Genomic DNA, 26,684 nt, shown 5'->3' with positions numbered 1-26,684 from the left:
TGAAATCCACAGGCATTCTCCACCCTCCCCTTGAGGAGCAGTAACTCACCCCCACTGGTCAAAGCTGTTGATGTCCCAGATGATACCCTGAACGAAGATCTTGTGCTCATACATGGCTGCAGAGGTGACAGATGGGGCACATTAGGGCTCAACTGGCTTTTTTTTTTTTTTTTTAAGATTTTATTTATTTATTTATTTGACACAAAGAGAGATCACAAGTAGGCAGAGAGGCAGTCAGAGGGAGAGGGGGAAGCAGGCTCCCTGCCGAGCAGAGAGCCCAATGTGGGGTTTGATCCCAGGACCCTGGTTATGGCCTGAGCTGAAGGCAGAGGCATTAACCCTCTGAGCCACCCAGGCGCCCTTCAACCAGCTTTATCCAACCTGCCCCAGGCCAGGACTCCCCACCCCCCCACTCACCAATCAAGGCTCCCAGAATGAATGGCGTGAGCTTGGTGAATACAATGGAGTTGGTTGGGCGATTTCCTTCAAAGACCTTTAGAAAATACCCGGGAATGTCCTACGGTTAGTTATGACCCCCAAATCCTCAAGGGATGTGCATCCTGCCCCAGAGGTTGGGATATACCTGTCTGTAAGGACAGTCCCTCCTACGGGGTTGGATATCCCAGGCGCGCCATGAATCCCTACCCAGACCCCACAACTTTATCCTTCTGGTTCCAGGAGGCCAACCAAAGCCCACTTCAGGAGAGGTGCTGACCTTGTGTGGCAACAGCTTCTCCAAGGCCTCTGGACTCGTCCCTGCAGCCTGCAGCTCCTTCCGGGCCTCCTCTGTCGACTTCCCCTTCATCAGGGCCTCCGTCTGGGCCAAAAAGTTGGCCAGGAGGATCTGACAAGAGACACACCCAGTTCCACTTGGAAGTCCTGCCTGAGCCACAGGCAGAGGTTGCCTGGCACTTCCCAGGTGGGGTTAGTCCCAGCCCCCAGTGTAGAGCTCAAGTGGAGCAAGGCAGGGGGACGGCAGGGCACCTCTGATGACACAATAAAGTAAGTGACAACAGTGACTGCCCTTTAAGGGATACACGTGACTTGCCAAGAACCCTGCTAAGAACTTAGCAATATCTATCTTGTTTTTTTAAAGATTTATTTATTTATTTGAAAGAGACAGACAGACAATCCCAAACAGACTCCCTGCTGAGCACAGAGCCTGACTCAGGGCTCCCATCTCACGACCCCGAATCAAAACCAAGACTCAGATGTCCAACTGATCGAGCTCCCCAGGCACCCCAGCCACATCTATCTTACGGTTTTCCCATCTGCTGCTGTGGTTAAGCAGGATCTTCCTTCATGACCTCTGCCCCACCCCCGCTGTTACACCTATATGGGTTATATTACATGACAGATGGAATGAAGATAGCAGACCTTGTGACAGGGAGAGATGGGCCCACTGTAATCACATGGGCTCTTAGAAGTAGAAGACTGAAGACAAATGAGTCAGTCAGAGAGAGCAAGAGAAAAGGCAGGATAGAATCGAGGCTGGAGCAGGACTCAACCCACCACTGCTAGCTCTGAGATGGGACAGCGCCACAGGCAAAGGCGGCTTTTTGAAGCTGAGAATGACCCCCAGCTGCCGTTAAGGAAACTGGACCTTGGTCCTGCCCTAAGCAGACACCCAGCGGAGCCTGCTAGACTTCAGACCCACGAAAACCAAGATAAAAACTGGATGTTGTTCTAAGCCACGAAGTTTGTGTAATTTATCATGGCAAGAATAGGAAACTCGCATAACTGCCAACCAAAGCAGCAGCTCCTAAGTAGCCCAGGTGTAAGGTGAGCCTGAGAAAGTGTGAGGAGAGGCTGGATGAGGCTCTTACCTTGTGGTGCAAACCCTTCCTTATCGGGTGCTGGGTCTGGACTGGGATGAGGAAGTCACAAGGTATCATCTTGGTGCCTGTAAAGGGCACAGTGGTCACCCACGTGCCAATCCCAGCTCGCGGGAGCCACCGGACAGAGAGCTCTCTGCTGGCCTTTCACGTGCACAGCACACCCCTGCCCAGGCCAGAGGGTCTGTACCTTGGTGGATGAGCTGGTAGAAGGCATGCTGGCCATTGGTCCCTGGCTCCCCCCACAAAATGGGGCCCGTTTGGTGGTCCACGCGAGTGCCAGACTTGGTGATGTACTTCCCGTTGGACTCCATGTCGCCCTGGAACAGGACAGAAACCTAGCCCTCTAGCTGCAGGTCTTGCTTTTCTTGATGCACAGTACCCCAATCCTGCCCAGGCTACACTACGCGTAGCTTCCCAACCCTGTGTGGTGTCCCCAGGCAGTACCCCTGTATCTCCCCTCCCCTGTGAGGACACAGGCGCACAGCTTTCTGGCTCAGACGCTGTAGGAAGGAGCCATGACGAGGGTGGGGGGGTTATGGAGGTCTGAGAAAGACCTCCCTAAGAGCAAAAATCGGTCACAGTTTCTTTAACGGATGTCTTTTTTTGTTTTTAGTTTATTTATTTAAGTAATCTCTACATCCCACGTGGGGCTTGAACTCATGACCCCAAGATCAAGAGTTGGCATGCTCTTCGGACCGAGTCAGCCAGGTGGCCCTCTTTTTGAGGTGACAGACCTCAAAGGCTGCACACCTTGGACTCCTGTCAGCCTTTCTCTTAAGACATCAGTTAAAGAGGGCCACCATGTCTTAAAAGAGAGGCTGGCAGGAGTCCAAGATGTGCAGCCTTTGAGGTCTGTCACCTCAACCAGATACTGGGCTGCCTCTTTAATCAGCTTGCGGTATTGGCCAAAGTCGGCTGTGCCTGCCCAAGGGCTGCAGGGCAAAAACCAGGTTCATGCTAAACCAACCGGGGACACATGTAGAAGGACGGCCTAGAACAGAATCCGGAACAGGAGAGGGGCTACTCAGTCCCCAGGGATTCTGGGATACTTGGGGGGGAGCAGAGGGCCAAGAGTAGCCCAAAGGGGCACCCCAAACTGGGTGTGAACTTGCTTTCCTGGAGGGGCAAAGGGAGTACCAGCCACAGGGGTCCCTGCCGGTGGCCCCACCCTCTGGCAGGCACCCAGAGTGATGGCCAAGAAAGCAATGACCCAGGGAAGACGCATGCTTTCTGACTGACCACCACAGTAACCAATAATATCTTCCCATGGTGGATTCGGCCAACACTCACCAACAGATTTACCCTGAAATCAGAACACAAGTGGGCCTTGGCTGTGCCCAAGGGCAGCTGGGGGAAAAACCCACCGGAGAGGCCAGAATCTGGGCCCCTGGGCTCCCGGGCCTCCTAGGCCCCCCATAGGTGGGCCCCAAGGCCTGGCCTGGCAGCAGGTACCTGCTGGAAATAGGCTGCAAAGCGGTGCAGATACTGGTCGTAGGGCAGCATGGCCTGCGTCTCGCACCCAAAGCAGTTGATGTACCAGATGCCCAGCATGGCCAGGATGACAGGAGCGTTCTTCTCCAGGGGCGTCGTACGGAAGTGCTGGTCCTGCAACCAGAGCAGGGCGGGTGGGAGCTGAGCAGCTGCCCAGGAGGGAAGGAAGGAGGGAGCTGGACCAACCAGACATCTCCAGGGGAGAACACAAGCCTCAGCACTTACCATCCAGTGAGCCCCTGAGAGCAGCTGCTCGAAGTTGTCAAATCCTGCAACACAAAAGCAGCGTCAACAGAAATGGTCATGCCCAGTGCCCTCGTGGCAGGGGACACAGCTTCTTCTGGAACCAGGAAAAGCTGATGTGCAGCCAGAAAAAACAGGACCTGGGAAGACTCGGGCCCACAGAAAGACTCTCTAACCAGAGTCGGCCTTGAGCGCAAAGGCCAATCTAACTTCACCGACCACTGGAAACAACAGGACAGCGGTTGTGAGGGGTAGAGGAAAAGGCCAATTTACCAACCCCAGAGAAAAGTCAGGCCTGCCCGCCTGACCTTAAAGAAATGTTCCAGCCAATGGGGGAGAGCACAGTGGCCTGTGGGGTCAGAAGGGTGTTCAGGGACATGAGATCCCCATCCCTGACCGCAGACTACAACTTGGTCCCCCGCCAAAACAGACACACACTCACCCACATGCAGTGCGATGGAGAGTCCAATGGCTGACCACAGCGAGTAGCGTCCTCCTACCCACTAGGAGAGACAGGAAAAGGTGCTGAGGAAAGGTTGGCACACCCCGCCCCCCTCCCTCCTGCCACAAAACTTGCCCCCTGAGAGCAAAGCTCTTCCATAGGTGCAGCACGGAGGGCCTGGACCCAACCCACCTCTGGGAAGCAAGACAGCAGGCAGGCGCTGGCAACTCTTTGTGCTGACCAACAGGGCAGACTACATGGGACTGATCAGAGCCACAGGACTCAACTGAAGACCTTACCATGGCTGGCCCTGTCTCCTCAGACAAAGACAGACCCGTACCTCATACCTGCAACAGGCTGGGCCTCCTCCTCATACCGACAGACCCAGGACCTCATACCCGCGCCAGGCCCAGGCTCCTCCTCTGACAGACCGACCGACCCAGGGCCTCATACCTGCGCCAGACCCCACCACCTCCTCAAACACACAAACCCAGGGCCTCGTACCTGTGCCAGGCCCAGGCTCCTCCTCTGACAGACAGACAGACCCAGGGCCTCATACCCGTGCCAGGCCCAGATTCCTCCTCCTCTGACAGACAGAACCACGGCTTCATACCTGCGCCATGCCCGGGCTCCTCCTCTGATAGACAGACCCAGTGCCTCATACCTGTGCCAGACCCAGGCTCCTCCTCTGACAGACCTAGCGCCTCATACCTGTGCCAGGTCTGGCCTCCTCTCAGACAGAGACCCAGTGCCTCATACCGGCACCAGGTCTGGCCTCTTCTTCAGACAGACAGATAGACCTAGAGCCTCATACCTGTGCCAGACCTGGCCGCCTCCTCCTCAGACAGACCGATTGACCCAGTGCTTCATACCTGCACCAGGCCTGGCTTCCTCCTCAGACATACACACGCAGTGCCTCATAGCTGCACCAGGCCGGGCCTCCTCTTCAGACAGACCGACCGACCCAGCATCTCCTACCTGCACCAGGCCCAGCCTGCACCTCAGACCCAGAGCCTCATACCTGGTACCAGGCCCGGTTTCCTCAGACACAGATCCAGTGCTTCATACCTGTGCCAGGACCGGTTTCCTCAGAAACAGACCCAGTGCTTCCATACCTGGTACCAGGCCCCCCTTCCTCAGAACCAAAAGACCAGCATCTCGTACCTTTCCATGTCCAGTCCCCTCACACACCGATAGATCCAGTGCTTCATACCTGTGCCAAAGCATCTTCAAATACTGACAGACCCAGTACTTCATACCTGTGTGTGGTTGTGCCTCATGAACACTGACAGAACTGGTGCCTCATACTTGTGCCAAGCCCCATCTCCTCAGACACACACAGATCTAGTACCTCAAAGCTATATCCAGCCTCTGTAGACACGGACAGACCCAGCATCTTGTACCTGTGACTAGCCCACCTACCTGGATGCTAACAGGTCAGGATCTACCTGTGCCTGGCCCAGCCTGCCCTCCTTGAGCAGTGACAGACCCAGCACCTCATACCTGTGCCAGGCCCTACATCCTCAGACTAATCAACCCAATGCCCCATACCTACACTCAAGCACACTCCTCAAGCAATGAAAGATCCAGCACCTTCTGGGTCTTGGCCCTGCCTCCTCAGATACCAATAAACCTGGGTCTGGCCTTGCCCCAGCCAGACCCATTGCCTCCTGGGACAGAGACAGGCCCAGGGCTCATACCTGAGAGGTCTTCTCAGCCTCATCCCCAAGACCTACCTAGTCACACTTGCGGACTCCACCCTGTATCACCTAAGTCCTCAGAAATCCATTCCCACCTTCCGAACAGCTTTTTATGGACCACCTACCACATTCCCAGCACAGGCAATAGAAGCAGCCCATGAGGGCTCCCCAGAGATGTAATAATAATCATGCCAATAAATGTGAAATGAAATGCAAGTGCTTGGGAGAATGGAAATACAGCAGTGAAATCAATTATAAAAGCAATCTGGGGAGAACATGAGCTTGGATCTAAAGAGCGAGCAGGAAAGCACTGGGGGGGGGGGGAGCATTCCAACAGCCAGTATGGCATATACCAAAGTCCTGTGGTAAGAGCAGCCTTTCTCAACAGTGAAGAGAATTAAGCCCCACAGGAAATACTTTCAATGCTTCATTTCTCCATTCTCTCAAGGATGGTCCAAGGCTAGCACCCTCCTAGAAGCAAGGAAGAGATGCTAATTCATGACATCCACTGGATGCCTTGGGGCATGAGGGCTTAATTCTCTACTGGAGGCCCATCCAGACAAGTTGGGCAAGAGGAACCACAGCACATTCTAGACGAAGGAAGGGGTGGGAACAGGTGGGTGGAAGCTGAGAGGCAGTGCTGGGGGATGAAGCATGGAGCCCTGGTGGTCGTTGGGAACACGATTCTACCCTTGATAGGGCAGAGGACTGATTCAGGAAATCAGACAGGATGAATTGAAAGAACAAGACAATCATGTGTGCCCCAGAGGTTTCTGGCTTAGGTAATGAGATGAATGGTGGGGCCCTTCACCTGGAAAAAGTCCAGGTTTGGGGGAACCTTACCAGACACAGTCCCAGAAGCCACACCATGCCTGACACAGGCTCTTGGATCTCACCAAACAGGCTCAGTTCTAGAAGCTGGACTGCCAAGCTGTTGATTTTGGCTGCCCCACGTCATCAGACCTCACTTTTAGGAGCTCAGCAATGGCAGCATCCGACCTGAGCCTCTGAGACCTCCTCCTCCAGACATAATCTCTAGAACTCACTTTACCTGCAAGGGGCCCCTTTCAGATCGCACCTCACAGACGTAGCTCCTCATCGGTTCGGTATCCTGTCCCTCCCCTGCCCCAGCCCTCACTTTATCTAACCAGTTATAATCTACTTTTTTTCCCACCTGAGTAATGCAGACCCTAAGCCAGTCGGACCCCAATGCTACAGACCAAACTTCGGCCTGGCTAAAGATCCTTGGGTCTCTACGATACTGTGAGCTCTGCCCATCATGTGTGACCCGGGTACCAAGAATGGGCTCAAGGCACTGTTATCTGTCCTACGTGATCCTAAGTGTTCCTGAGACCTCCCCAGGCAGGTGACTCTGGCTTTCCCCTACGGAGAGCCTGTGCCTGACCTAACACCGGGGATCCTACCTGCACCTGGCCCGCGTTCTCAGACCTCACCAACCACACCAGTTCTAGGCTAGAGCAGGCCTACCCATTTCACCTAACAAGCCTAGGGATGCCAACTTGTTCCTGAACCCAGGGCCAAGGACCCATCTAAGATCACCTTTATATACCTCTGTCCATGGCTTTACATGCGCAGATTCATAACAACGCCAAACACGGATGGATGGATGCAATGCCTTCACCTGCGAGCTCAGCTCTGCCTGCCTGGGTCCTCTTCCAAGGCGCACCCTGCAGGGTCACAGCCACGCCTAAGCCAGGCTCCACCAGCTGTCCTCTGTCTCTGCCGGACCCCCAGCTCCTCACATCTCAACCAACAGACCCAGGTTCACCTTGCTAAGCCCAACTTGGACTCCTCACACCTTCCTGAGAGAGCAGCACTGTCTACACAGGCTTGACCTCAACTCCCCCAGGCCTAACCTGAAAAACCCGGGTTTCTATCCTTGTCTGACTAGCCCTTCACATCCTGCAGACCACAGCTGACCACCAACAACTCACCGACAAGCCTCAGCTCATTGGACACAAAGATCTCTGCAGACCTGTGCCCTAGAGAACCGCCTACCACCAACGGCACAAGATGGGGTTCTCCCTCCCTGTGACTGAGCCGTGCTCTCCAAGCCTCCCCTCTTAGACCTGGGTTCACAAAAGTGAGCCAGAACCATGTTCCAAGGACTTCAGTGACAAGACCCAGAGAGCTCTCTCCCACTCCAAAGTCAGTGCCTGAAAGAGCCATGGCCACCAACTCATGCCTAACTTAGGGCTCGCAGACCTCCTCGAGCCCCATAGGGACTCGCCTGTGGCCACTGCACTCACCTAGGTCTCACCTTCCTTCTTCAGGCATCACCCTGAAGATCCAAGGGTACATACCCTTGCCTGAATCCAACAGCTCAAAGTCTGACTACCTACCTCACCGACCTCCTCAGTCCATACCTGGCAGGCCAGCTCTGCCCATCTAGGCTGGACCTTAGTTCCAACTCTTCAGGAACCCAACTCTTTAGGACCCCAACTCTTCAGGCCTTCTCAAAACATTACACTTGGCAGATGGGCTCTGCCCTCCTGCCTGTGACCCTGGGTCCTCAGACCACACGTGGCAAGCCAGATCTGTATACCTGACGAGCCCCACGTTCTCCCACTGCAGCTAGTAAAACCAGCTCTGCCTACCCTGTGTGTATGTTCTGGGCTCCTTATACTGCACCCACTGGACCAGCTCTGCCTACCTGTGCTTGACCCTGCTTCTCACACTTTGCCTAGCAAGCCAAATCTGCCTACCTGTGCTGTATCCCAGTTCCTAAGACTTCGTCCCATAGTCTGGTTCTACCTACTTATGCTTGACCTTGGCCCCTGAGACCATACCACCTACCTGTGCTTGACCCTGGCTCCTCAGACCTTGCCTAGCAAGTTAGATTGACCTACCTGTGCTTGACTTTGGCTCCTCAGGCTTCACTTGACCAGTTCTACCTATCCATGCTTGACCCTGGCTCCTCAGACTTCACCTGGCGGGCCAGCTCTGCCTACCTATGTTTGGCCCCAGTTCCTCAGACTTCACCTCATAGGCTGGTTCGACCTACCTATGCTTGACCTTGGCCCCTCAGATCATACCTGGCAGTCCTATTCTACCTACCTGTGCTTGACCCTAGCTCCTCAGACCTTACCTGGTGGGCCAGCTCTGCCTACCTAGACTTCATCCTGGTACCTCAGACCTCACCTAAGCAAGCCTAATATGCTTACCTTTGCTTGATTCTACTTCTGCAGACCTCACCTGGCAGGCTACCTAGCTGTGCTTGATTCCAGTTCCTCAGACTTCACCTGATAGGCTAGTTCTATCCCTATTCTTGACCTTGGCCCCTCATATCATACCTGGCATGCCCGTTCTACCTACCTGTGCTTGACCCTAGCTCCTCAGACCATAGATGGCAAGCCAGTTCTACTTACCTGTGCTTGACCATGGATTCCTCAGACCTCACCTGCAGGCCAGTTCTACCTACCTGTGCTTGACCTTGGCTCCTCAGACCTCACCTGCAGGCCAGTTCTACCTACCGGTGCTTGATCCTGGTTCCTCAGACCTCACCTAGCAAACCAAGTCTGCCTACCTGTGCTTGATTTAAGTTCCTCAGACTTCACCTGACAGGCTAGTTCTACCTACCTATGCTTGACCTTGGCCCCTCAGATCATACCCGGCACACCAGTTCTACCTCACCTGTGCTTGACCTTGGCTCCTCAGACCACATTTGGTGGGCCAGCTCTGCCTACCTGTGCTTGACCTTGGCCCATCAAATCATACCTGGCAGGTCAGTTGTACCTACCTGTGCTTGACCTTGGCCCCTCAGACCATACCTAGCAGGCCAGTTCTACCTACCTGTACTTGACCTTGGCCCATCAAATCATACCTGGCAGGTCAGTTGTACCTACCTGTGCTTGACCTTGGCCCATCAGATCATACCTGGCAGGTCAATTATACCTACCTGTGCTTGACCTTGGCTCCTCAGACCACACTTGGTGAGCCACTTCTACCTACCTGTGCTTGACCCTGGCTCCTCAGACCATACCTGGCAGGCCAGTTCTACCAACCTGTGCTTGATCTTGGCCGGTCAGATCATACCAGGCAAGCCAGTTCTACCTACCTGTGCTTGACCTTGACTCCTCAGACCACACTTGATGAGCCAGCTCTTTTCCTACCTGTGCTTGACCCTGGCTCCTCAGACCATAACTGACAGGCCCATTCTACCTACCTGTACTTGACTCCGGCTCCTCAGACCATACCTGGCAGGCCAGTTCTACTTACCTGTGCTTTGCCTTGGTTCTTCAGATCTTACCTGGCAGCCCAGTTCTACCTACCTGTGCTTTACCTTGGCCCCACAAATCATACCTGGCAGGCCAGCTCTACCTACCTGTCCTTGACCTTGGTTCTTCAAACATTACCTGGCAGGACAGTTCTACCTACCTGTGCTTGACCCTGGTTCCTCAGACCTCACCTATCAAATCAAATCTGCCCACCTGTGCTTGATTCCACTTCCTCAGACTTCACCTGGTAGACTAGTTCTATCTACCTATGCTTGACCCTGCCCCTCAGATCATACCTGGCAGTCCTGTTCTATCTGTGCTTGACCTGGTTCTTCAGACCTTACCTGGCAGCCCAGTTCTACCTGCCTGAGCTTGACCTTGGCTCTTCAGACCACACTTGGTATGCCAGCTCTACCTACCTTGACTCATCAGACCTTCCTGGCAGGCCAGCTCTGCCTACCTGTGCTTGACCTTGGCTCCTCCAACCATACCTGGCAGGCCAGGTCTACCTACCTGTACTTGACCTTGACTCTTCAGACCTTATCTGGTTTTACCTACCTGAGCCAGTTTTACCTACCTGTGCTTGACCCTAGCTCCTCAGACCATACTTGGTGGCCCAGTTCCCTGGTACTTTAGACCTCACCTAGCAAGCCAAATCTACCTACCTGGGCTTGACTCCCAATTCCTCAGACTTCACCTGATAGGCTAATTCTACCTACCTGTGTTTAACCCTGGTTCCTCAGACCTCACCTGGCAGGCCAGCTCTGCCTACCTGTGTGCTTGACCTTGGTTCTTCAGACCTCACATGGTGTCAGTTCTACCTACCCGTGCTTGACCCTGGGTCCTCAGACCATACCTGATGGGCCAGTTCTGCCTACCTGTGCTTGACCCTGGCTCCTCAGACCTCACCTAGCAAACCAAATCTACCTACCTGGGCCCGACTCCCAATTCCTCAGACTCTACCTGATAGGCCAGTTCTACCTGCCTATACTTGACCTTGGCTCCTCGTATCATATCTGGCATGCCAGTTCTACCTACCTGTACTTGATCCTGGTTCCTCAAACCTCACCTGGTGGGCCAGTTCTGCCTACCTGTGCTTGACCCTGGGTCCTCAGACCTCACCTGGGAGACCAGATCTACCTACATGTGCTTGCTCGTGGCTCCTGACACTGTACAAAGTGGGCTAGCTCTGCCTACCTGTACCTCCTCTTAGTTGTTTACATCTAAGACATTCAGTTCTTACCTGGACTCAGCTGGGACTATTTTAGATCTCACTGGAGAGACCCAGCATTATGAACCTGCCCTGAACTTGGTGGCACAGATCTTACCTGACAAACCCTGCTGTATTCACTTGTGCTGAACTCCTATGGCCAGTCTCAAGGATACAAACCCTTGCCAGATATAGACTCCGCAGACCTCACCTGAGAAACTCAATCTCACATAGCTGTACCTGACCACAAACTCATCAACTTTGTGAGAGAGCTCTACAAGACAGGCAGAAGTGCAGTTCTGTCTGCCTATTTTGACCTGAACCTGGGAGATCCAGATCGAGTCACCTGCACTCAATCCTGGCTCCTGAGATCTCAGCTGAGAGACCAAGCCTATCCTCTTGATGTCCCTTCATCACCTCAGAGATCGTCTAAGAGATAGAGTTCTTTCTAGATAAGCCTAACATGGCCTCTCTAGGCCTTACCTGACAGATCTGGTATACCTACCTGTACCTAAATTCAATGGCAAGACAGAGTTGAATGACACTAACCATGGCTCTTCAGGTCAATCTACCTCTGCTTGCCCGTGGTTTCACAGATGTTACCTGAAAAACTCAGCTCTGCCCACCTATGCTTGACCCTATCTCCTCAGTTCAGAATACAAACCAGAACTCGACCTCAGCAATTCAGACCCTACCTGTTCAGGACCCCAAATGTACAAACCTGAATCTCACCTCCCCTCTCAAGGCCCACCAGACATACCTGTTCTACATACCTAAGCCAGACCCAGAACTCATACACCTTCCAGATGCACACAGCTCTCCATCCCTCTGCCTGACTCCAGCTTTTGTCTTAGCCCACAGGACTCAGGACCACCCCCAGGAGAGTCAACCTGAGGAGCCCCAGAACCACTAGAGGTCTATCACCTGAGGACACAGTTCTCACCTGGACCCAATCAGGCCATTTCTAGTACTCACTTGTCAGACTCGACTATGTCTGCCCTTTGTCGGCTCTGGTGTCCTTACCTGAGCTACCCACTTTTTTTTTTTTTTTTAAAGATTTTATATATTTATTTGACCGACAGAGATCACAAGCAGGCAGAGAGGCAGGCAGAGAAAGAGGAGGAAGCAGGCTCCCTGCTGAGCAGAGACAACCCCCCCCCCCGCCCCCTATTCAGGGCTGGATCCCAGGACCCTGGGATCATGACCCGAGCTGAAGGCAGAGGCTTTAACCCACTGAGCCACCCAGGCGCCCCAAGCTACCCACCTTCTACCTTTATGTGCCTCATCTTGGCTCCTTAGGCCTTCCTAAGAAACCTAGTTACATACACCTTGTCTGATTTCAGCTCCTGTGACCTCAGATGGACAAGGTTCCCTGGGCAGACTCCACCATACAAACCTAACCTGAAAGGAGTCTTTCCTCAGCAGACTGCTTGCTCCTGGCTGCCTACCTCAGCCTGAGGGAAAACGGGTGAGACCTTCTTGGTCCCTGAGACTTGGGCCTCAGATACCTCACCCTGCAGATGTGGTTCTCTAGGCCTTTATCTACCACGAGCCTCTCGGACTACACCTTACCAATGGAGCTCCTGTCTGTTCGTCACTTGCCCCAACTCCCCATTCCTTACCTTTCACAATTCAGTATATTCCTACCTTTTACTTCTCTGGGCCCCTTGAGCTCCGCCCCCTCCCCCCACAAAACCCCTGCCAGGACCCTGAGCTGGTTCCAGGTCCTCAGAGGCCTCTGCAACCCCTGAGCTCTGTTCATCACAGCTGGTCAGGTTGCCAAGAGCCAGGTAGCTGACGCGGCTCAGGGCACTTACCTAGGTTTGCCTAATTCTGAGTTTTAATCACCTCATTTGAGTGATCAGACACCCATCACCTGATACTCACTTTGCAGAACCAGTCGGACAGACTCCAATGCATACACCTGTCCCATGCCAGGGACTTCAACTCACAGATCCAGGTGTAAGTACCTGTATGTGACTCTCACTCCGCAGACCTTACTCGACAGAACCATCTTGAAACCTGTGTCTTCCAGAATTCGTAGACCTCATCAGTACCCTTACCTATCCTGGCTCCTCTTCAGACCCCGCCAGCCAAAGTTAGCTCTCCCAATGCATACTAACTCTGGTTGAGCCCTGAGAAACCCCATCATTTACCACCGTATCTCTGTGTGATCCTAGCATGAAGCTCACCTGTGACTGACCCTAACTGACCAGGCCTCACCACTTAGATGTCCCCCTACCAGAATGGCCTCTTCTGAATCTTACCTTAGAGCCAGCACAACATCCCTAGGTCTGTCCTGACCTTCTATTTTGCCTAAGATACTAGCTCCAGAAGTTTCACCCATCCCTGGCTCCTCAGATGTCACCTTCTTGACTCAAAACAATATACATCCTTAGCAACCCAGGCAGGTCCCCTCTTCTAGCCACTGTGTATGTGGTTTGCCTGGCCTGGCCCAAGAGGCCTTCACTGTGTCCCCCTTGGCTATTCATGCCTCACTACCCGGCCCCAGCCCCACGTTTGTGCATCCAACTGTCATTCCCAGGCCTTACCTGGGAGGCCTAGGCCTCGCCCTGAGCCGCACCCCAATCACCTCTACATGCTGGGAAGTTACAGGCAGTGAAAACCCACACAGGGGTTTGGCTAACAGGAGCCCCTTTTGTTCCTGACCACCACCTGTTGAGGCTCCAGATCCCAGAGAAGAGGTAGCAGGTGCCTCCCCTACTTTATCAGACATGCAACATTTGCTAGAAGCTGCCCGATCTCTCTCGACTGGGCTTCCTCATCTGAGCCACAGGATGCAGAAAATGCTTTGAGTGACTTCTCAATTCTTCCAAGGATGGTACATAATTAGTCCCATTCTAGAAAGAAGTTAACTCATTACACACAACAGACGCCTCAGGACATTAGGGCTTGATGTTCTCCCAGACTCCAAGGCCTCTAGAGTTTTCAAGGGAGAAAACTGTGGATGCTACCACCAAGCGAATAGCTTCCAGTCTAAAGGCCTGGAAACTGACCCCACCCCCACCCCTCCCTGGGAAAATCCCCGACTAGAGGATGCCCTCCTTGGTGCGCCTGCCAGTCATGTGTTAGAACAGCGCCCCCTGCGTTCATAGCGCCCACACTGCACCCTGCATCCCACAGCGGGAACCCCTTCCCCAGGGCAATGTGCAAGCCAGCAGCCCAAGGCAAGGTGCCCCTCCCCACTAGCTGCCTGGCACCAGGGGCCTCCCACCCCCTCTCCCCCCACCCCCAGCAGGGATGAGACCATGACCCCCTACTGCTAGACTCGCCCCAGCACGGTTTGTGCTGCAAGCTGCCTGACAAGGGCCCAAGCAGGCCCCAGGCCTGGCGCCTCCTCTCTGTCACCTTTCAGCTGTTCCTGTACCTCCTGACCGGGCCTGCCCGGTCACACACCCTGCCTCACCCTGCCCTGTGGCCTTTAGAGACCGAGGCTGCAAGTGTGGAGAAAGGTCATCACTGAGAATAACTCACAACCTCAGTTTAGTGAAGGGGGGCAGGGGTGGCTCCGGTTACCCCCCAGTGGGTGCTGCTGGCAGATGCCCCAGGGAGCGTTGGCCTGGCCCAGCAAGCTCAGCCCTCCCAGGTAGAAGTGGAGCCCTCCTCCCGACGGGGTTGCTCCTGCCCCCACGAGCCTCCCTGAGGGCCTCTCAGCCCCTCCCAGAGCCAGGCATGCAGCAGGTGCACAGTAAATGTTGACCTGACCTCACAAGCCCCTCATCTGTGCCACGGTGGTCATGCCTTGACCCAGGACACATAATTCACCCAGCACAAGGATGTGCCTTTACTTACATCCCAGAACTCGAACATGTTTTGAGGGTCAATCCCAAACTCCTTCACTTTGGACTAAAAAGGGGCAAAGGGAGAGAAGGAAGAAAACCAATGTTAGCTGGATAAGAACAGGAGCTCCAGGGTGCCAGGTGTCCCGCTGTCCAAGCTGCGGACGGATGGATGGTTGGACGGGGCGGGGCTGGAGCGGCCTTTCAGTCCAGGCCAGGAAGCAGCAGCGGCCACCCCCAGAACTGCCAAGGCCAGCTCCCATGTGGCAGCACCTGTGGCCTGGTGCCTGTGAAGCCCTCTGGCTGAGCGAGGCTGCCCAGCCCATGCATGGGCCTGGCCCCACACATCGTCCTCCAAGAGCCGCTGCCTAGACCTGTCGGGGTACAGACACTGACCCATCCAGGACAGACGGGAAACTGCACCAAGGGCAGGAGCCCAAGCAGAGCGAGGCCCACCTCTGAGGCCAGGTGTCCCCCAGCGAGGACCCCTGTCCAGCCCTTCCGCTATCAGGGATGGGGACTCTGCTGCAGGAAGCCTTGAGGAGATAACCTACCCTACCCCTTGGGTGCTCTGCGCCCCTGGGCAGACAGGGCCGGTGACCCCTTCTACTGCCCAGCATGAGCTCGGCCAGCAGCAGGCACACAGCAGTGCTATGGTGAGCCAGCCCGAACACGTCCCCCTGCCTCCCCACCATGGGCAGGTCAGCACTGGAGACAGGAGTGGGGATCGGACAAGAGGGGCGGACGAGGTGGGAGGGAGCAGTCAGGACAACTGGAGGGTGGTTCCAGCTCTGCCACAGCCGCAGACCAAACCTACTGCACCACAAGTGCTCACCTGGTTTGTTACTGCTGGCACTCAGCTCCGCCCTGCCCCCCCAACCCTGGCCCACACCTCTCAACAGCCTCAGGCTGGGCGGACAGGGGCAACATTCTCATCCCAGCACCACTGACTCAGCCAGTCGCAGTGCCAAAATCCTTCACTGGGGCTTAACCTCCTCATGGAAGAAATGGGATGTACCCCCACCTCGACTCCACACATCCCATGTGGGGAGAGGCCAAAGGAGGTCATGTGTGTGGAGAGTTCTGGACATCAGTCAGGCTTGAGAGGTGGACGCAGCCAACCAGATGCCTCTCTGGAGCTACAGAGATTTGATGCAAATGGAGGAAGCAAAAGGGATGGTTTGCAGCTCATATCCCTCACAGGCAACCGGCCCTTCTATCCCAGCAGCTGAGCCAAGATCCCCAGACCCGGGAATGACAGCTGCACTTGAGTATTCCGATAGGCCGTGACCTTGACATGACCTGGGCCCTCCCAGGGAAGGAAGTCTGGGAGGCCACATGGGCACTTACCGTGTTGGTAGACAGGGCAACAAAGTGCTTCGCAACTGCAGAAGGCTACAAGAGACAGAGCCGGGTTACACCAGACCCATCCCAGGGGGCCACCCGAGGAAATTAAGCCTCCCGTCTCTGGAGAAACCAAGGCCCTGGGTGGGACAGACTATTTCCAGGCTTTGACTCTGAGGCTGTCAGAGGAGCCCCATGTCAAGGGGAAGGGGACGGAAGAGTCAGAGGCCCATCCTTCCACAGAGGCATCCGAGGCCCAGGTTCCCTCCCCTGTAAAGTGGGTGTGGCCAGGGGCAGAGAGGATCCTGCCAGGGCCAAGGGACCTTGAAGTGCCTTCAGCTAGTTCCAGCAGGTTCTAGCACATCTGACATGTCTCGGACTGGCAAAGCCAAATGTCTAAACTGGAAAAAGCAGGCACCAAGACAGGCTACCTCCTGCTGCCAACTTCGCGAGAAACATGGCAACAGTATCAGATAAGGCCTCTCAGGTGGATGGGCTGGCCCACTCTGTCCTTCCCCGCGCACACACTGCCCACCTCCCACCCCAGCACTCACGTCCTTGGCCGACAGGAGAAACCACTCCTTCGCCGTCTCTGCATTCGTAATGGTCTCCTGGGTGGTAAAGGTCTGCGGCCAGAAAGTAAAGCAGTCGATCCCCAGCTCAGGCTCAGTGTGGCCTGGAGTCAGGGCCCAGTGGCCATGTGGGTGCCCACTGGTCACAAGCAGTGACAGTCGCCCCACATAACCTCTGCCCACCTGTCCACAAAGCCACAGTGAGTGGCTGGGTCTGGGGTAAGGGCCTAGAAGGAGTAGTACCATCGTCCTGGGGTTCCAGGACTTCACAAGCCGAGAAAAACGTAAACAGCAGACAAAACCCTTACGTTAACTGGGCATGGCTTTGGGATCAGAAAGGAGCAGACATTAAGCACTGAGGTCTCAAAAGACAAGAACAGTCCCGGGCTGGGCACAGATCCCAGAAAGCAAACGGATGTGGCCTTAAGATGAAGGTTCTGACTAGTTCAGCCTTCCATCAGGAAACCGTGTGTGTCGCCTGCCAAATCTGAGGGCAGCAAGGCTGACCCGATCCACAAAGCACAGTGAGCCGGAACACTGGCAAAGCCTCCACCCCCACCCCCACCCCCTGCACAGGGCTGAGGAGCCAAGCCAGGACCCAGGCCCATACCTTGGAGGCAATGATGAACAGGGACGACTCAGGATTCAGGGTGGCCAGAGTTTTGGCGATGTGGGTCCCGTCGATGTTGGAGACAAACCAAACCCGGGGACCTCCTGAAGAGTACGGCTTAAGGGCTTCGGTCACCATGAGGGGTCCCTGCAAGGAGCCGCAGCGTCAGAAAACAAGAGACGGGGAAGCCAGGTCTCCCCCTGGAAAAACCAAGGCTCTGGGTGGGCCCCCCCACCCCGTCCCCAGGGAAGACTCCTCACCAGGTCAGAGCCGCCAATGCCGATGTTAATGACGTCCGTGATGGGCTTGCCCGAGTACCCCTTCCATTCGCCACTGCGGACGCGCTGTCACAGAACGGGAGAGATGCGTTCAGTCCCAAGCCCCAAGGACACCCTGGTGCTCAAAAGCATCCTCACAGCTCAGGTCCAACGTCCAGGTGCTCGCTGGGGCCTACAGAGACCACACTGGCAGCTGCCTGCCATACTCGGCCCCAGCTAAACCCTATTTTGTCATCAGCAAAGTGGGGGACACCCCCACCTCTCAGAATTCACAAAACAAGGGCAAACTCTCAGCAGAACCTAATGAATTAGAGACCAAGAAATGTGGAATGCCAACTACTGGGACTGGTCTGTGCCAGGGACAGGACTACCAGATAGGCAGCCAGCCTCCTGGTGCTTACAATAAAATCTAAGAATAGAGAAATAGACTAAAGGTAGAATGTCCAAACAAAGCAAGCCAGGAATTGTTGGGTTTAGAAATTCCCAGCTTGGGGTGCCTGGGTGACTCAGTGGTTAAAGCCTCTGCCTTCGGCTCAGGTCATGATCTTAGGGTTCTGGGATCGAGTCCTGCATCGGGCTCTCTGCTCAGCCGGGAGCCTGCCTCCTCCTCCTGTCTCTCTGCCTACTTGTGATCTGTCTGTCAAATAAATTAAAAAAAAAAAAAAAGAAATTCCCAGCTTCTCCAAGCAACAACAGATGCCAAAATGAAGAGATGGCTCCTTGGCAAAGATCAAAGGCAGGACACTCTAACAAAAAGCACAATATGAAGGGGAAGCAGAGGGTGTTGTTGTAAGACCTTCCCCTTGTCTGTACCTCCAAAAGGCCTAAGGTGGTAACACAGAAAACATTTTGGTCAAAGAGAAGGCTTCTGAGAAAATCTGGTCTCAAAAACAATGGTAGAAAAGGCTTTGTGTTGAAGAAACGTGGAAGTATGGCTTTTGCCTGATGGACTGAACCGCCCCTCCCCCCAGTAAGCTTCACAGGAGACCTACAAAGCTGTTAAAATAACTGAACTCGGCGCCTGGTTGGCTCAGTGAGTTAAAGCCTCTGCCTTCAGCTCAGGTCATGATCTCAGGGTCCTGGGATCGAGCCCCACATCAGGCTCTCTGCTCAGCGGGGAGCCTGCTTCCTCCTCTTCCTCTCTCTCTGCCTGCTTCTCTGCCTACTTGTGATCTCCGTCTGTCAAATAAATAAGTAAAATCTTAAACAAACAAACAAAAATAATAAGGTAAAATAAAATAAAATAACTGAACTGTCAGAAATGCTACCAGCTTTAACTGAAAAGGATAGAGACATTACGAAAGGAAAAGGGGGTGTTCGGATAAGCCCATTTCCACAGGCAATCGGCAGAGGTACAAACGCAAATCAACCCGCAGATCACTAGAGTAAAGGAGGGCAAAGCTAAAAACCTTGAGAAATGATTCCGAGGCCTTGAGTCCTAACCAGGCAATTGCCAACATATATCCTATTGGATTTCAGAATTATTCAGACCAATTACTCCCCTGTGCCTCCCACAGTCCCCCTCTTTTTGAAAAGGAATTTTCCTATATCCATTACTCTATGCCTACCTCATGTATGTTGGGTATGTGATGTGTAAACAAATTGTTCCTTTAATTCACGGTTCTCAAATCAAACCGAAGCGTGTCTGCTCTGTATTAAAAGAAATGCAAGGGGACACCTGGGTGGCTTAGTTGGTTAAGCGGCTGCCTTTGGCTCAGGTCATGATCCCAGCGTCCTGGGATCGAGTCCCACATCCGGCTCCTTGCTCTGCAGGGAGCCTGCTTCTCCCTCTGACTCTGCCTTCCACTCTGTCTGCCTATGCTCACTCTCGCTTGCTCTCTCTCTGACAAATAAATAAATAAAATTAAAAAAAAAAAAAAAAAAAGAAATGCAGGAACTCCTATAGCTGTTCCTAATTTACATGATGAGGCTCTTGATTTCTGGCTGATACTGTAATAGGACATGGCCTTAGGAGAAGGTGAGGATATTCTCCATGTGGAAGGAACATGAATCACTGGGAGCCTGAAGGCAGACTATGCAACCAACTTCCAAGATGGTTCCCAATGGTCCTCACTTCTTGACATTACACTGATGTCTTTGTGCTGTCACCTCCTTTTTTTTTTTTTTTAAGATTTTATTTATTTATTTGACAGAGATCACAAGTAGGCAGAGAGGCAGGCAGAGAGAGAGGGGGAAGCAGGCTCCCAGCTGAGCAGAGAGCCCAACGCGGGGCTCGATCCCAGAACCCTGGGATCATGACCAGGGCTGAAAGCAGAGGCTTTAACCCGCTGAGCCACCCAGGCGCCCTTGTCCCCTCCTACTTTGCTCAGTGGTGACCTTTATAACAAACAGGGTATTACAGAAATGACAGATATGATTTCCGATGCTAGCTCAAGGAAATAAAGGACCCTGAGGCACTCTGCCTTGCCAAGGTCTCTTGGATCACTCATTTGGGGAAATCAGATGTCTTGTGATAAGAACACTCAGCCTGTAGAGAGGTCCACAGGTAAGGAACCTAAGCCTCCCAAAAGCTGCACTAACTGCTAGAGAGTCATCTTGGTAGCAGATCCTTCAGGCTCCACCCATCAAGCCCTCAGAGGAGTGCTAACCTTGGCCCACATCTTGTCTACAACCTTATGTGACCAGAACCAGCCAGCACAGCCACCGCCAATCCTGGTTCATAAAAATGTTGATTGTTGTTGACAGATGCCAAGTTTTGGAGCCATTTATTACATACCAATAGAAAACCAGTATTGTGTATCTTTCCCTAAACCAGTAACACCTAGCAGCTTTTTTTCCCCCAAATAAGGCTATCAACAGCCATAGGAAATTTTCCATCAATACAGAAATAAAGTCACTCAGCTTCTCAACCCTTAACCTCACCATTAAAGTTTCATTACAATAAAGCATCCCAGAGAAGAAAATTGTACATCTTTAACAGGATCACACACACTCTTTATTAGACCGGATGGGGTTTTACGACACGTGCCTATTCTGCAACTTCCACTTTCAACTTCACAGATCCCTCACAGTGGGGCAGCTCAGTGTAACCACAGCCCCCTCCTACCTGCTGGTGCCCCAAACAGAAAATCTTTAAAAAATTTTTATTTAGGGGCACCTGGATGGCTCAGTGGGTTAAGCCTCTGCCTTCGGGGGTGCCTGGGTGGCTCAGTGGGTTAAGCCTCTGCCTTCACCTCAGGTCATGATCTCAGGGTCCTGGGATTGAGCCCTGCATCAGGCTCTCTGCTCAGCAGGGAGCCTGCTTCCTCCTCTCTGCCTCCTTGTGATCTTTCTCTCTGTCCAATAAATAAATAAAATCTTAAAAAAAAAAAAAAAAGCCTCTGCCTTTGGCTCAGGTCATGATCTCAGGGTCCTGGGATCAAGCCCCACATCGGGCTCTCTGCTCACTGGGGAGCCTGCTTCCCTTCCTCTCTCTCTTCCTGCCTCTCTGCCTGCTTGTGATCTCTGTCAAATAAATAAATAAAATCTTAAAAAAAATAATTTTATTTAAAAATTAAATGGGGGGCGCCTGGGTGGCTCAGTGGGTTAAGTCTCTGCCTTCGGCTCAGGTCATGATCTCAGGGTTCTGGGATCAAGCCCCACATCGGGCTCTCTGCTCAGTGGGGAGCCTGCTTCCCTTCCTCTCTCTGCCTGCCTCTCTGCCTACTTGTGATACCTGTCACACAAATAGATAAAATCTTTAAAAAATAATAATAATAAATAAATAAAAGAAATAAAAATTATGCAGAGGTCGGTTAAGCCTCTGCCTTCAGGGACGCCTGGGTGGCTCAGTTGGTTGGACGACTGCCTTTGGCTCAGGTCATGATCCCGAAGTCCTGGGATCGAGTCCCGCATGGGGCTCCCAGCTCCACAGGGAGTCTGCTTCTCTCTCTGACCTTCTCCTCACTCATGCTCTCTTTTACTGTCTCTCAAATAAATAAATAAAATCTTAAAAAAAAAAAAAGGCCTCTGCCTTCAGCTCGGGTCATGATCCCAGGGTCCGGGGATCAAGCCCCAAATCAGGCTCCCGGCTCAGCGGGGAGCCTGCTTCTCCCTCTCCCTCTGCCTGCTGCTCTCCCTGCTTGCGTGCTGTCTCAAATAAATAAAAGCTTTAAAATAAATAAATAAAAAGAAAGAAAGAAAGATTTTATGTTTAAGTAATCTCTACACCCGATGTGGGGCTTGAACTCACGACCCTGAGATCAAGAGTCACATGCTCCACTGACTGAGCCGGCCAGGTGCCCCAGACTCAGGTGGTTTTTGATTTCTGCCACTAGACTCTAGATCACGGTGAACATCCTCAATTCAGCCTTGGCAAACTTCTAAGAGTACAGCCACACCGGGTGTTCCTTACGTGGAGCTGCTGCCACTTGGTAGCATTTTTTGAACTATAAATACCCCGTCTGTCTGAGTCAGGTATCCCGCAGCCAGCTGTTAAGGGAGGGCTTTCCTGGAAATAGCTTCCCAGACAGCCAGGACCATGCTCCTCCATACAGCAGACATGAGCTCGCACATACTCACTGGACAGAGCAATGGGCTTCCAATGCACATCAGCTCTACTACTCACCACCCATGGCTGGGAAGGCCCTTCCCTACACCCGAAGCCCTTGACAGGTACCCACCACCAGTAAGGAACATTCTGGAATCCAGATTTGCAATAGGCTGCCAACCCCCTCCTCACCCTCAGACATCCCATTCACTTGGCTTATCAGGCTTCCAGGATGGATGGCCAGATTGCTTCTGCCATCTGAGGTCTGAAGTGGCTTTGAGCCAAAGCAACCAGACTTGGACCAGCCAGAAGCAGGGGCCGCTGGTCTCAGGGATAAGCTGACCAGAGCCCAGATTGTCACTCCCACTCCCAGAGCAAGCATGGCCCACTCGTACCATGCACGCACACACACACCTCACCCTGGTACCCCAGGCTTGAAGGTGGCCACTAACCCTTGCAGAATTGCCCCGGGACACACACCGTGGTAACAGGAATTGATGTGGGGAAATCTCTAGCTGGTCTCTGAGGCAATCTCTACTCCCCCATCCCTCAACAGGAGAAGAGGGCACAGTTATGAGCATTGACACAGACCCAGGGACATTTCTTATTTCTAAGTACAGACAAGCTGCAGAAGGGTACGTAAAAATGAACCCGTGTGTGTGAACGCATAGAATGCGTATGCACATTTGTTTCGAAGAGGAGGAGACAGATGTACACGTCCACAGCAGACGCACAGGAAGCTTTCAGAAGAGCTCACAGGAAATGTTACAAACACAGGGGTATGGCCAAGCAAATGTTAAAACATTGATTTTTATCTAGCTCTAGCCCAGAAAAGAAGGGCATATCACTAAAGAGATTCGAAAAAGCAAGTCTCTCCTCTAACTATCCCACCCCTCAGGGACCTCACTTCTCTCTCCCCATCTTTGCACTGGTGGGACTGTCACCAGGAGCCCACCGGTGACTAGAGTTCAGCAAGGAGACTGCTCTGCAGCGACTGGTGGTAGGTTCCCTCACCACAGGGGCAGGGAAATTCCCTCAGAACACGGGCTGATGGTCATCTCCAAGCAGAGTGGAGGGGCGGCCCATCAAGGCCCCCAGATTCCCAGTCCCATGTATGCGCACATGCCCAAGGGCATGTCCAGCACAGGCTTGGCTTACCTGACAGAAAGACTTCATCTTCTCCAGGACCCTGTTGACCTCTGGCATCACATCCTTGCCATCCACCAGAATGGGTGTGTTTGACCGGTTTCGCAAGGCCACGTGCAACACTGCCCGTTCCTGTGGACAGCAGTCAGTGCATGAAAAACCTCAGCCCAGGGCAGCCACACCAGGCATGATGGAGCACATGGTGCAACATGGTCCAGGAGTCGGCTCAGCCCTTTCCCCATTGGACATGCAGGCCCCAAGGTCTACTGACAGTCACAAGGGGAAGGAGATCAGGAGAAGACCAGGGCAAGCCCAGAGGGCCCCTAGCTGTTCAAAGCATGAAAAGCCAGAAAGAGGAACAGAGTGAGCACAGGCAGAGAGAACAGAATGGGGACCACACAGCAATGAACAGCTTCAGAGGACAGGGGCTCATTAAGGCTAATCTCATCGTCTCCGTGAGAGTACATGGCATCTTTGCTGGCACCTTCTAAAAAGTATTCCCAGCCCCTTGGATGTGGAGCAAAGCAGGCAACTCAAAATGTCCCTGGCCAAGCAGCCCCATTACACACACTAACTGCCAGAAACAAACGGAACTGTAGGCTTGTGACAGGTGCCAAGAAGCTGGCCTTGTTGTGTGAAAGCAACAGTCCCATCAAGCTGAAGCTGGTAGAGGAGTCCTTAAAGGAAACAGATCTGAAGGCTCCAGGTGGGCAGGAAAGGGATGGTGGCTGGACTCCAAACCAAGGAGAGGCCCATTAAGGTGGAAGACTTCAAGCCACTCTGCCCTCACCGTGCCCAACCTCACTCCTGTTCCCTCTTCCATAAGAAAATGAACTCCTCCAGGAAGCCCTCTGTGACTGCAGCCCCCCTCAGCCTAGCCCAGGGGCGAGGTAAATGGAGTCTGAAACCTCTGTCTCTTACAGATATGTCTTGAATAAGTGATCTGCTCTCTGATCATCAGCTTCCTAGAGTGTGAAAGGAGGATGTTACCCTTTTGAGGAAGGGACTTGGAGGACTCAGTGGTTATAATACCTCCAGGCTGCCACAGCAACTCAGGAACAAGCCCCCAAGGCCTGGCCTTATTGCGGCTTCTTACTGACGCTTACCACGGAGGAGGCTGAGCTTATGCCCGAAGATTCCTCTTTTCACTAAAGAAACTTGCAGCAAAGAGACCAGAGTTAAGCTCGCTGAGGATGCCTCAAGAAGCCAGATCCCTGCAGGCCTGAGACCTGCTCTCACTAGGCAGACACCGGGAGCCACTCCATGCTCACCAGATCCAGACTGCCAGTCCTGGGGAAGAGGCACCCCACAGCCCTGCAACCCACTCTAGGAAACAGGTTTCTGTGCCCCTCATTAAGCAAAAACATTGCTTAAGAGAAGAGATGAAGACACAGTGGGACGCCATCAGTCAGATGAACCCCAGAGGGAAGGAAGAGGCCCTGAAGGGTATGCAGCGCCGGCTGCCCACAGGCCAGCTCACCTCTGTGAAGTTGATCTTCTCGCCACTGAACATGCGATCCCGGGCAGCCTCCACGCCCCTGGACTTGGCCTGAGAAGAGAAGATACTAAGGCCTGATCCCAGCCACATCAGTGACCAAGAGCCCAAGCCACCAAGTTCTGGCCTTGCTGCAGCCCCCAGTGGAGCTGACAGATAGCTGCAGCCTGGTGTCCACCCCCACTGCCTGTGAAGGGTCTGCTCCAACACCTGGCCCTGGGCCCCCTGGGATGCTGCTCAAAACCTGAGCCAGGGGAGCAGGAGCTCAGAGCCCTAGGCCGACACAGAGGCAGTGACGGAGATCCACCGAGAGAAGGAAATAAAGCTGCTCAAGGATCTGGGGGCTCCCAGGAGCTCAGCTCACTTGCCAAGCCGTGGGTCACGGGCCAAGCCCCCCACACCAGAACATTACCAGGTCCACCAGCATCTGCATCACAGTGTCGGTCACAAGGTTTTTTGAGTAATCCACCAGAATATGCCCATGGCTGGTGTTCAGGTTCAAGCTGCAAAAAGATGGCAGAAGCCAGTGACCACACCCCAGTTCTCCCCAGCCTATTCCTGACCAGAGCTGCATCCAGAAAAAAACATCCTCCCTGAGCCACACCCCAGACAAGCCCCAGCTGCCCAGCACAGCGGTGGTGTCTGTTACCTGAAGCAGCAGCAGCACAGTGAAAGAGGGGCCATTTACACAGAAGGAAGGTGTAGACCCTTCCTGAAGAGTCATTCCTCCGCTCAAACAGCGAAGCCAAACAGCGGCGTGCATTGCCCCTACCTAGCCAGGAGAGTGACCATTCCCTCCTAGAGCTTCCACGCTGCGACTCTGAACGCAGGGCAGGCCATGATGGCTTCCAGTCTGGAGCCCCAGACGTCCCCTCCCCCACACACCCACCAGCACCACACACCAGAACGCCCCGAGATTCCTGCTCCCCAAGATTTCCTCCAACAGACTCCTTTCCATTTCCTGGCCATTCACAGGTCTCCGCACCGAACTTCTTTTGCAGAAATCATGCCCGCACATCTCCACCCTTTCTCCGCGGTTCCATGCAAACCCCCCCCACCAAGGCCTGTCCATCCTCATCACCCCCCGCGGATGTCCCCCACCCGTTCTGGGCCAGGAGCTGGGAGAAGGCGACAGCCCCTTCCCCGCTTGCTGCGTCACCGAGGGCCCCTGCCCATAACTGCGGAAGGAGTCCCTTCTCAAATGGCAGGGGCTGCGGGGGGAGGGGGCGACAGGAGGTGGAGAAAGAGATGCCCCTGCAGAGAAGAAGCCGCAGAGGAACCTGCTTCTCATGACTAAGCAGCCCAGTTCCGACACCTCCAGCGAGCCCGCGAGCCCCCCAAGAACCTCCTTCAAGGAGACGTCAAGGACGAACGGAGGCCTGGGCCCGGGCCCCGATCCGTGGCCGGGGGCGGCCAAGGACCCCCGGGGACGGACAAGGACCGCCGGCTGGGCCGTGCCCGCCCCGGGCCTGCACACCTGACCCCGAGCGCCCGGAGCCAGCTCCCGCTCGTTCGCGCCCCGCCTGTGGCCCGGCGCGCGCACCTGAAGTGGCTGAAGCGTTCCTTGTCCCCTTCGAAAAGGCGGCGCAAGTTGAGGTCAGAGCCGTGCTCGCGGTACCATTTCTGCAGCTTCTGGAACTGCGGATTCTGGGTGAGCGCGGCCATGGCGACAGCAGTGGGATGCACTGGCTTGGACGAGCTCGGAGGAGGAAGAGGGGGCGGGCGGCGCGGCTAGCGGAGGCCGGGTGCGCGCAGCGGCCTTTATGGCGCAGGCGCAGGCGCAGCGCC

General features: G+C 54.0%; 1 protein-coding gene and 1 long non-coding RNA gene across 3 annotated transcripts in view; both read right to left on the bottom strand.

The window, feature by feature from the left end:
• The window catches only part of GPI (glucose-6-phosphate isomerase), a 27,143-nt gene extending 459 nt beyond the window's left edge, over positions 1 to 26,684 (bottom strand). The window contains exons 1-17 of one of the 2 annotated variants that reach the window (XM_082708624.1): positions 26,440 to 26,684; positions 25,309 to 25,399; positions 24,882 to 24,950; positions 23,414 to 23,533; positions 17,749 to 17,832; positions 17,489 to 17,635; positions 16,861 to 16,932; positions 16,313 to 16,357; positions 14,976 to 15,029; positions 4,015 to 4,075; positions 3,555 to 3,598; positions 3,291 to 3,443; positions 2,026 to 2,155; positions 1,827 to 1,903; positions 716 to 844; positions 418 to 493; positions 50 to 116 (exon numbers count right to left, since the gene is read on the bottom strand). In XM_082708624.1, the coding sequence (XP_082564750.1) occupies positions 50 to 116; positions 418 to 493; positions 716 to 844; positions 1,827 to 1,903; positions 2,026 to 2,155; positions 3,291 to 3,443; positions 3,555 to 3,598; positions 4,015 to 4,075; positions 14,976 to 15,029; positions 16,313 to 16,357; positions 16,861 to 16,932; positions 17,489 to 17,635; positions 17,749 to 17,832; positions 23,414 to 23,533; positions 24,882 to 24,950; positions 25,309 to 25,399; positions 26,440 to 26,561 (1,541 nt within the window). In that variant the 5' untranslated portion in view covers positions 26,562 to 26,684. Of the gene's footprint in view, positions 1 to 49; positions 117 to 417; positions 494 to 715; positions 845 to 1,826; positions 1,904 to 2,025; positions 2,156 to 3,290; positions 3,444 to 3,554; positions 3,599 to 4,014; positions 4,076 to 14,975; positions 15,030 to 16,312; positions 16,358 to 16,860; positions 16,933 to 17,488; positions 17,636 to 17,748; positions 17,833 to 23,413; positions 23,534 to 24,881; positions 24,951 to 25,308; positions 25,400 to 25,798; positions 26,072 to 26,439 lie in introns of those variants that run through there. The other variant, XM_082708623.1, reaches the window with a different exon arrangement.
• LOC309852318 lies at positions 9,629 to 14,968 on the bottom strand. Its single transcript, XR_014305166.1, has 2 exons — positions 10,862 to 14,968; positions 9,629 to 10,808 (listed from the first exon to the last, which is right to left on the bottom strand). It is a non-coding gene; the product is annotated as an uncharacterized lncRNA (long non-coding RNA).

Source organism: Mustela nivalis (genome assembly GCF_964662115.1).
Source record: "Mustela nivalis genome assembly, chromosome: 18".
NCBI lineage: Eukaryota > Metazoa > Chordata > Mammalia > Carnivora > Mustelidae > Mustela > Mustela nivalis.
Note: the sequence above shows the minus strand (reverse complement) of the source record. Positions and strands in the feature narration are given on the sequence as shown.